General features: G+C 34.9%; 1 protein-coding gene across 1 annotated transcript in view; it reads left to right on the forward strand.

The window, feature by feature from the left end:
* Window positions 1–6,926, forward strand: part of LOC110022521 (pyruvate kinase isozyme A, chloroplastic) — a 43,561-nt gene extending 36,635 nt beyond the window's left edge. The window contains 4 exon segments of the mRNA XM_020721504.1: window positions 207–328; window positions 1,137–1,280; window positions 1,282–1,604; window positions 6,420–6,926. Of these exon segments, the coding sequence (XP_020577163.1) occupies window positions 207–328; window positions 1,137–1,280; window positions 1,282–1,604; window positions 6,420–6,721 (891 nt within the window). The 3' untranslated portion in view covers window positions 6,722–6,926.
* Window positions 6,927–10,811: the final 3,885 nt, after the last annotated feature.

Raw genomic sequence — 10,811 nt, forward strand, 5'->3', positions numbered from 1 at the left:
ATATATATATATAGTATGTCCTATTTCCTTATTTAGAATTACATTTTTAAAGTTTGTGTAAATAAACATTGGAAATTTTATGGGAAATGAACTTTGAAAGCAATTCGAATATTTTATATGATGTGATTTTCTATGCTCTTTAAACTTCCAAATTGAACTTTTTAATAGAATCATTATGCATCTGATTGGTTTTGAAATTTACTCAGGATTGGCTCGACATCGATTTTGGGATCGCTGAAGGTGTAGATTTCATTGCAGTATCTTTTGTGAAGTCTGCAGAGGTTATTAATCATCTCAAAAGCTACATAGCTGCAAGATGTCGTGACAGGTAAATATATTTGATTACAAATTGTTTAACTGCATAAAAAAATATCCTATTATTTTTTAGATACATTAGATATCAAGCGGTTAAACTTCATCAAAATTATCCTATTTTCTCTTTTTTATCTTCTGCTATTTGTGAGAGGAATGATATTTCAGATGCTTATGGGCCAATTTTAGTGTATTTCACTTTTAAAAGTAGTAATAATGTTATTTTTGATGTGATATTAAAGATTTGAATGCTATGTGTGTAAATATGAAACTTCAGGTGTGAGATATGTGTAAGAGGCGTGTTCTATGTATGTGAATGACCCTAAATTTTATGTTCTACATACCAGTAGTTTGCCATGTATGGTAAATCACTAATTTTTCTGGGTTTTTGCAAATTCTAGTCTTGTTGGATAAATTTATTACGAAATTTATCAACACATATCAGTTCTTGTTTGTTTATGGCTGCATCTATCTATGGGCACATGTTCCATGCTTCACTCCTCCCCTGCCCATTGAAGCGCAATGCCTTTTGTCCTTATTGATTTCAGCTTAGTATAGTTGAAGCCAGGACTCTATAGCCCAATGCTTTAAACTGTTTTAGTTTGATTATTAGGCACTGGATATTTGTATTGTTGTTTTCTTCAGAACATCAATATAAAAATGGGGCATTTACATACATACCACACAATTCTTATGTATTTATATATCTAACACCTAAACAATTACCTAAACATTCATATTTACATGCATACCACTCAAATCTGTAGCATCACATTAAAAAACCACATCGCTACCTTTTTAACATCTCATTTCCATATTAACAGAGAGATTTCAGTGATTGCAAAGGTTGAAAGCATTGATTCTTTAAAAAACTTGGAGGAGATTGTTCTCGCTTCAGATGGAGCTATGGTGGCTAGAGGAGATTTGGGAGCACAGATTCCACTGGAGCAAGTCCCCTCGGTTCAGCATTACTTGCAGGCAGCTTAACAGACCAGTCATTGTTGCCTCACAGCTGCTTGAATCCATGATTGAGTACCCAACTCCGACGAGAGCTGAGGTCGCCGATGTTTCGGAGGCTGTAAGGCAGAGAGCGGATGCTCTAATGCTATCTGGTGAGTCGGCCATGGGGCAATTCCCTGAGAAGGCTCTTGCTGTGCTGCGAAGTGTCAGCCTACGAATCGAAAGGTGGTGGAGAGAGGAGAAACGTTATGAAGGCATGGAGCTCCCTGATGTGGCTTCGTCTTTTTCTGACAAAATATCTGAGGAAATCTGCAATTCTGCTGCGAAAATGGGTAAGCATTTTTTGCACTTTTTGACACCCTAGATACTTACAAATTTTTCATAGTTATGTTTTTTTGGGGGGCATTTACATACATGCCATCTAATTCTTATGTATTTACATATCTAACGCCTAAACTTTACCTTTTACATTTATGCCACCCAAGTATGTCATATCATATCTAAAATACCACTATTTTAACATTTATTAAGTTAAGACACCTTTCCATGCATGGGTGAGATGGCATATCTGTTAAAATTAAAGCTTAGGTGTTAAATATAATAACTGTAATAAAAAAAAAAGGAAAATTTTTAACTGATAGGTCAGTTTGAATGTAACCGTTGAGACCGATCTATCATTAGGAGACGAAGGAGACGAGGAAGAGACAGAGAGAGTGAGAGATAGAGAGTGATACAGGTGCGCGATTTCCCGTACAGGTGCGGGAAACAGCTAATCAACTGAGCTGATTGGCATAGGCGCCGGTGCAACCCCTCCCCTTGCTTTCCTTTTGTGTTCTTTCCCTTTTGGAGTCTATAATTACTGTTTTTGAGAATTAGGGTTCAATTTTTGCTTGCTGTTTTGTTTGGTATTCTCCTTTGGAGTCACTTCTCCCTTGCTAGGGTTGTATCCGATGACGGGTGGTGCTTTGGCTGTATCCTGCTCTGAGGTGGCGTTGTATCCTCCTTTATCTTCCTCCCCATTTTGTTCCCTGCATCCCCCTAGATCGCCGACCACTTTCTCTACATCCCCAACCGCCTTGCCACCCATCTACTGCAGCCGTCTCTGCTGTCCAGACCACTTCCCAGCCAGCCGAATCCCTTTCCCCACATTCCTACACGCTTTCCACCCCTCCAGACCCTCCCCATCTTCAGGCTGCTTCATTACTACCCTCAGCCGGGCTGTCCCAGCTCTCTGGATTACCTACCAGTCCCCAACAACCCATTCCCTGCAGCCACTCTCGCTGTTCGGCCCACCTACCAAACCCCAAACCCATTCCTAACCGACCTCTCAGCCACTAACTCTTCCCCATACCCTCACCACGTTGCCTACGCTACCCCTGCTCTCGGATTTTCTTATCCGACCCTAACCAGAGATTGATCTGTTGTTGTTGTTGTTGTTGTTTTTACCTTTCCGTTTGTGCCGTGTTAAAAGGCAGTATATATTAATAAAAGTTTGTTTTTTTTGTTTCCGCTGGTTTTCAAACTAGTTCCGGTATTAGAGAGTGAAAGTGGGAGGGGAGGAGGAAGAAGAAGAAAAAGAAGAAGGGTTCACATGCTTCTATGTCCAGAGATTTGATGCCATTGGCGGAAGTTGATGCTGGGGCCTTTGTGTGTTAAGGTGAAGAGGAGGAGCGTTGTTCATTGGAGAGAGTTGAGCGGTGATGCGTGTAGGAGGTAATTGACGTTGCTACTATAGCCTTAGGGTTTGGCTGCGAGCAAACTGTTCCTCAAAGTTGAAGGAGGATGCTTTGTTCGAACTTGCGAGTGGGTTGGATTCTGTGAGACAAGAGGCTGCGACTGTGAGCAAAAGGAGTTAGAGCTTACGAAGCATTGTGTGCTTACAAGAGGAGGCATCTAGCATAAGAAGGGGAAGATTGAATCGAGCCGAGCAACCCTAGCTTGCAAATTTTGCTCTCATGTGTGAGTTTAGGTTGAACCAAAAGGCTTTAAGGTGAGTTAAGATTTTATCATGTTAATTAATAAATTTAGTATATATGTTTATTTATTTAGTATTAATAGTATGTTTAATTAAATCAGGATTTAAGTTATATAAGTTTCAGACTGGAAGGAGAAGAAGGAAGTTGTGACATTAAAGATAATTTTAAAGTTTGTTATTGAAATATTCTATATATTAATTTTATTTCCATTTAAGGTGGTATATGTTTTTGTTAAGTAACCCAAGGAAGTGTAGAAGAAAACTTATTTGGATCAAGACTGATGATTGTGCAATAGAGAAAAGATAAAGCAGGGGTAAATGTTTATGCTTTCATAGATGCTATTTTAATTAAATGTCTATATATGCACTTTTAATTGATGTAGGTGATTGTTAAAGGAAATAAATGGATAAGCATTTATAGAAGTCTTCTAATGGTCAATGTGAGTAATTTTTATTTTATTTATGCTAAATTAATTTTTTTATGCTTTTAAAACATTTCATTTGTTATATATATTAACAAAACTCTCATAACTGAATGAATTCAAGTAAAAATGGTCTGCATGTTTTATGATTTCAATTTTTTAATCTTTTGCACTGTATTAAATGAAATATTTAATGGATTTAATTATGGAAAGAAATGAAATATAAGCTAAATGTAAGATAAATGATTAAGTCTATCATTAGTCAACCACTATGGTAGTTGTAGGGGATGTTAATGTACTCGTGCACATTAAAGGAAAATCAAATGAAAATGATTGTGCCTTTATGATATAAAATGAAAAAAGAAATATAAATATTTGTGCCTTTATGATACAAAGTAAAAAGTGTTTTGACGATGCTTCTGAAATGGCTTCTAAAAATGAAAAGAAAAAAAAAAGAAAAATACTAAATGAAAATAAAATTATAATTGATAATATAATAAAATTTCATTTAAAAAAAAATGAAAAATACAAAGTTTTTTTTAGATATTTTATATTTCTTTTAGCATTTATGTTAGGCATTTTTATAAAGATTTAATGCATAATAAAGTAGTAATTATTTACCAAGTTTCTTAAAAATTAACATGTTTAACCGTTAATTTTAGGAAAAGGTTTACTAGATTGATATGTCTGTTAAAAGAGAATTTGTTTACAGGATGAGAGAGACACTTGGTGATAGATAACAATATGTTAATTTGTTTTCACATCTATGTATTAATTGTTTTACTGTATCACAGAGTGATCATATGTATATGTTAGATGATTGTTTATGTGTATTGGGGATTAGTATTCTTTTCTATATGAATATTTTTTTTTGGATTAATGTTAATATTTATAAATGTCTTTCATGGTTCGATCGCTCGTACCCTCCTTAGTTAATTCTAATATTTCGTGCCAAGTCGTGACATTAGATATGTGATACACAAGAATTGTAGTTAATTCTAATTTTTCGTGCCCAGTCGTGACATTAGATATGTGATACACAAGAATTGTGCGGTATGCATGTAAATCTTACCCTTCTTTTTGTTTTCTTAATTGAATATCACATTATCTAACCATAGGAAATCTAGAGCATTATACATAACCACATTTGCATTGTTGCATTTAGTGGTGTAATTGAGCCAAGTCGACTTGTGGGCTAGCTCGGATTCGACTTGATAAGTGGCTTATGAGATGAGTTTGATGAGCTAACAAGCCATCCCCGACTCAACTCATTAACTTGTGATCTGGCTTGTTTAAAAAATAATTAATATAAAATAAACTTAAAATATTTTAAAATTTAAGATTTTATATTTAAATTATAAAAAATGTAAAAAAAAGATATTTTCCATTTTATATAAAATAATTTATTATTATTTATCTCCTAATTAATCGTTCTATTTGCCTTACTGGTCATTTACGGGAGGATGTACCTTGGTGTATGCTTTTTGCTGATGACATCCTTCTCGTGGATAAGATGAGAGAACGAGCCACGAGCCCAGGAAAAGCTTGAATTATGGATGTCTACATTGGATTCTAAAGGCCTTCATTTGAGTAGAACTAAAACTGAATACATGGAATGAAATTTTAGCAGTAGTAGCTCTAGTGACATAAGTGTAACTTTGGATGATCAAATTATTAAAAGGTGGGAACGATTTAGAAATCTCGGATCTATTGTTCAAAGCGAGGGTGATATAGATGGGGATGTTAATAGTAGAATTCAAGTTTAGAATTCAGTAGAATTCAAGTTGGTTGGTTGAAGTGGAGGAATGCTTCGGGCCTTTTGTGTGATATAAATATTCTGCTTAGACTGAAAGGAAAATTTTATTAGATGGTTGTGAGATCTGCAGTGCTCTATGGCACTGAATGTTGGCCTTTAAAAGAGAAGCCTAATTCTAAATGTACTAAATGAAGTATTGTCGAGATGAGAATGATTAGGTGGAGGAGTGACTTTACACTCAGAGACAAAATGAGAAATGAATATATCTGTGATAGGCTTAGATGGTTTGGTCACATTAAACGTCGACCATCTGATGATCCAATTAGGAGAGTAGATGTTTTAGATTCGACTTATGTTATAAAAGGCAGAGGTAGACCTAGGAAAAATTGGGCTTATTGTATAAAAAATGATCTTAATTAATTAGAACTAAATGAAAATATGACCATAAATAGGACGCAATGGAGAAAAAGGATTCATGTAGCCAACCCCATGTAGTGAGATGAAGGCTTTGTTGTTGTTGTTAGTTTAAATTATTATATATATTATGGAAATATTCTAAGCACCGTGAAAATTGGATGAATTTTCTATATAGTTGTATTTTAGTATGGAACAAATATTGAGTTTCGCTTGCCATTAAGTGATAGTAAAGTGTGATAGTAAAGTGTGCATGATATGCAAGCAACATCCAAGTAGAAACAAACATATTACAGTTGCTAAAGAATGGGTCTATAGATTCGAAGTCTTGTCATCATTTGGGTTCTTCTTTATTATTTTCTCTTTTTTTAGAAATTCTTTTCAACATCTTTCATCTTGCCTCTAAACATCAAAAATAATTTTATCTATTCATCAAATGATACATTTTATTGCTATAAATGTCTAAATCATATAAAATCTATTTTTTTTTATTACTTAATCTTATATATACATATAACACACGCCATTCCTCTAATAACCAATCTCTTAAGATTTATTTATTTATTTAATTTTGCTGCAGCCAACAACTTAGGAGTGGATGCCCTCTTTGTCTACACCAAAACCGGGCATATGGCCTCTCTTCTCTCTCGCTGCCGCCCCGACTGCCCAATCTTCGCCTTCACCACCTCGACTTCCGTCCGGCGACGCCTAAACTTGCAATGGGGCCTAATACCTTTTCGTCTGAGCTTCTCCGACGACATGGAGAGCAATCTCAACAGAACTTTCTCACTGCTGAAACAAAGAGGTATGATCCAATCTGGAGACTTGGTCATTGCTCTATCTGATATGTTGCAGTCAATACAGGTGATGAATGTTCCTTAAAAGTCTGTTGAGCTTTATTTACATCGTTGCAGCTATTTATGAAGATATTATTTTTATATTTTTAACGATGAAGTAGGGGTTTATGTCCCGTTAGATTCTGTATTTGCTCTGCTTGGGTTGGATAAATCTGCAATTTTAGAACTTTCATGCACAAGTGAGCTATTGAAGCAAAAAAAGTGATTGCAGAGATTTTATTCATCTTCTATTTATAGTCTTTTGCAGGTTGTATTTAATTTAAGTGAAATTTGCATTCATATCACACAATTCCTATGTATTTGCATATTTAACACCTGAAATTTTGATATTTACAGTCATAACATTTTGGTATCCCGAAATTTTGATATTTACAGTCATAACATTTTGGTATTGTGAACATTTCACTTATAAAAGACAGTGTTGGTGGCATTTTTGATGTGATGTTGATATGAATGTTTAGGTTTTGGATATGTAAATACATAAGAATTGTGTGGCATGTATGTAAATGCCCCTTAATTTAAATTTATGCATAGAAATTTTACCTAAGTTTGACGTATATCATCATGCTTTATCTGTCCGATAATTGTAAGAAGTCAGATCTTAAGATAATATCATAGACTTATTACTTGTCTGGAGCTGTGGTTGAGGATAATAATTGCTTTTTAAATGCCTTCGTACACTAATATACTGTATTATTTGCTGTGATTGGATGGTGATTGTAAAATTTATCATTTGTATATATATATATATATATATATATATATATTATTTTGTGCAAAATAAGAGAAAGCCTATTCTTTACCCTCTTCCAAGTGTATAAAGAACACTGACTATCATGAGAGAGAATATTTTTGAAACCATAAGACACATACAAACAGAAGAAAAATTGCTCCAGGTAAAAATCGATTCCAAACAGAGAGCTCAACCAACTAAATTCTGATACAAGGGAGCTCAATCAAGTCACCCATAATAAAATGTTTAAGCTGCGGTCTGGGACGAATCACATAAAATATCTTGGTAGCCACTCTACCCTTATTAGCAAGCCAATTAGCCGGGGAATTGCCTTCTCTATAAATAAAGGATAACTGAATAGTTAAATTGTATCTTTGAATAACATCACGAATTCGATTCGTAATGACAAGCAAATCCCATCTAGGCCCAGTAGCTTGTAAAACTCATTAAAAAGTATTTGTGAATCAATCTCAAAAAATAATTTTTGATATCTTAAGTTGTGCAACAACCTGCAAGGCTAACAATAAAGCCCAAAATTCAGCCTCCAAAGGCGTAGAGGCGAATAAAGGAGATGCAAAGTAAAACAGATACTGCCCAGCATGATTCCTCAAAATTCCCCCCGCACCCGCATCACCGGAATGCCAACTACCATCAATATTAAACATAACCCAATCTAAAGGTGGGGGTTGCCATCTAAAAAAGATGGCCCTCCTACCCAACCTCATCGGCGCCATATCATTGGCTAAACAAAGAGCCTGATAAGCTCTCTGAAAATGAGCAAGAATATTAGAAACAGTAAGATTAGGATGAAACATAGTATTCTCATATTTAGCATAGTTTCTCGCCATCTATATGAACCAAAGAACCACAAGAGGAAACCAAAAAAGCTTTTTATCCACCTGTGTAGCTTCTCTCCAAATAGAGAGATAATCAAGAATAGAGGAGAAAATCCTCCAATTAATATTAAAATGATTACCAAACCTATTCCAAGTATCAACAACAAAGGGACAGAAAAAATAGATGTGCAGCCGTTTCCAATTTCCGCTTACAAAGATAGTATTGAGATGCCAATTTCAAACCTTTTAGTTTCAAAATAGCATCCAAAGGCAGCATATTAAGAAAATACCTCCATAAGAAGAAAGAAATAGATGGTGAAATATATTTGTTCCAAATAACCCGCCCCCATCTCCAATTCCTAAAATGATAAAGATTAGTATAAAGCAATTTAGTGGGAGAGATACATGTCGTGGATTTCCACAAAGGGGTACCCCTCATACTATTCTTAATAGAGATTTTAGAAATTCTAGCTGCCTGGACACCAAAAAATTCATTCAATTTATTGACCTCCCAATTACCGTGAAGCCACAAGTCAGAGATAATTAAATCATTGAAAAAACCTTGCTGTAGAGAAAAATCCTCATCCCCCAAACCCCATTGATCATGCCACAGAGAAATGTTACCGTCCCCAACGTCCCAAAAGATAAATTTGTTAGCTGTATTTCTCGCTTTAAGAATGACTTTCCAAATCTTGGAATCTCCCACCCTCCACTGAACCACAGCCGGGTGGTAACGAGAGCAATATTTATGATGAAGAAAATTAGCCCACAAAGAGTTGTTAGCACGGAATTTAAACCACAACTTGCCCATATTAATAACGAAAATTTGATCCATATTTTTAATCCCTAAGCCACCAGCAACCTTAGGTTTACAAACATTCTTGAAAGTAGTCCAATGCTTCCTAGAATAACCACCAAACCAGAGAAACCGATTAAACAATCTCTCTAAAATAAGCTGGGTACTCTTTTTGAGATTGAGAATTTACATAACATACATTGGAATCTTGACGAGAACACTTTTGAATAAGGTGATACGACCTCCATAAGAGAGAAAAGTATTTCTTCAATCCTCGATTTTGGATTTGGTTTTATCAACAACATCATCTAACGGAGTTTGTTTCCGACGACCCCTAAGGAGGTTAACTCGAATATATTTAAGTGGAAGAGAGGCAGCGTGACAACCAGTAAAAGAAATAGCCCAATTAGCAATCGAGCTCTTAACAGTCTTCCCAAAGTAAAAATTGCACTTATCTCTGTTAAAAGTTAAGCCATAAGTATTTTGAAATTCCTCGAGAGCACGCATCAGCAATTTGATGGTATTTTTACTAGCATTAGAGAAAAGAATAGCGTTATATGTATAAGCAAGATGACTAACCACAATCTTGGATTGATGATGAAAGTGAGTATACACCCTATTATGCTACAGTTCATTAACTAACTGAGAGAAATAATCAAAAGAAATTATAAAGATTGAAGGGGAAAGAGGATCACCTTGCTTAATACCTCTATGCACAAAAAAATAGCCGTAAGAATTGTCATTAACCATCACATCACACTGTAGTGATTATTATAAAGCCATCTCTTGATAAGAGAAATGAAATTATGATGAAAACCACAAGCATGAAGAATGTTAATAATAAAATTCTAGCTAATAGTGTCAAAAGCCTTTTTAAATCATGTTACCCCCACAACATTTCTTATCGAGATCCTCAATTAATTCTTGCGCTAGAAAATATTATCAGTGATATCTCGACCCTTGACAAAAGCAGACTGCTAAGGTGATATAATATTAGGTAAGAGCGGTTTGAGTTCAAAGATGATATATCTTTGATAATCATTGAGTTGATAGAGATATAAACATAAGCACGGATGAAGATCATTATCCTACTTATGGAAAATATTTGCGAATATAAGACATACGCAGCGCTGCGTACGTCCATGGGTTATTCAGGGGGTACAGGGGGTTATATCGGTGTTATACCCCTCTATAATTCCTCTGTAATCTCTTTGTAAACTACCTGTAACCTACAAATGAGTTCCGCGCTTCTGTAGTTTCATGGGTACAAATAAGTTACATGGAGGTTACAGGGGGGTATGACCCGAATATAACCCCCCTGTACCCCCTGAACAACCCCTGACGTACGCAGCGCTGCGTACGTCTTATGTACACAACTATTTTCCCCTACTTACAGTAGTAGCCTATTATCTGAACATATGTCCGCATAGAACGAGAAATTTTTTGATGAATTGTATGACTGTTTCACATGAAGCTATGCTGCTATGTTTCCGGACAAGAACCCTTTAGCAAATTAAAATAAATTAAAAAAATAATGTTTTCTTAATTGGAAAATTTACATTCATACCACTCAATTCTTATGTATTTACATATCTAACTTCTAAATTTTATTTCCACATTTATACCATTTTACCCATGTAAGAAAAAATGTATTTAACTTTTCAAATATTAAAAAAGCAATATTTTTATGTTGAAACGAAAGATTTGGGTTGTATAAATGTAAAAAAAAAAAAAAAAAAAAGAAGGAAAC

Source organism: Phalaenopsis equestris, unplaced genomic scaffold (genome assembly GCF_001263595.1).
Source record: "Phalaenopsis equestris unplaced genomic scaffold, ASM126359v1 Scaffold000196, whole genome shotgun sequence".
Classification (NCBI taxonomy): Eukaryota; Viridiplantae; Streptophyta; class Magnoliopsida; order Asparagales; family Orchidaceae; genus Phalaenopsis; species Phalaenopsis equestris.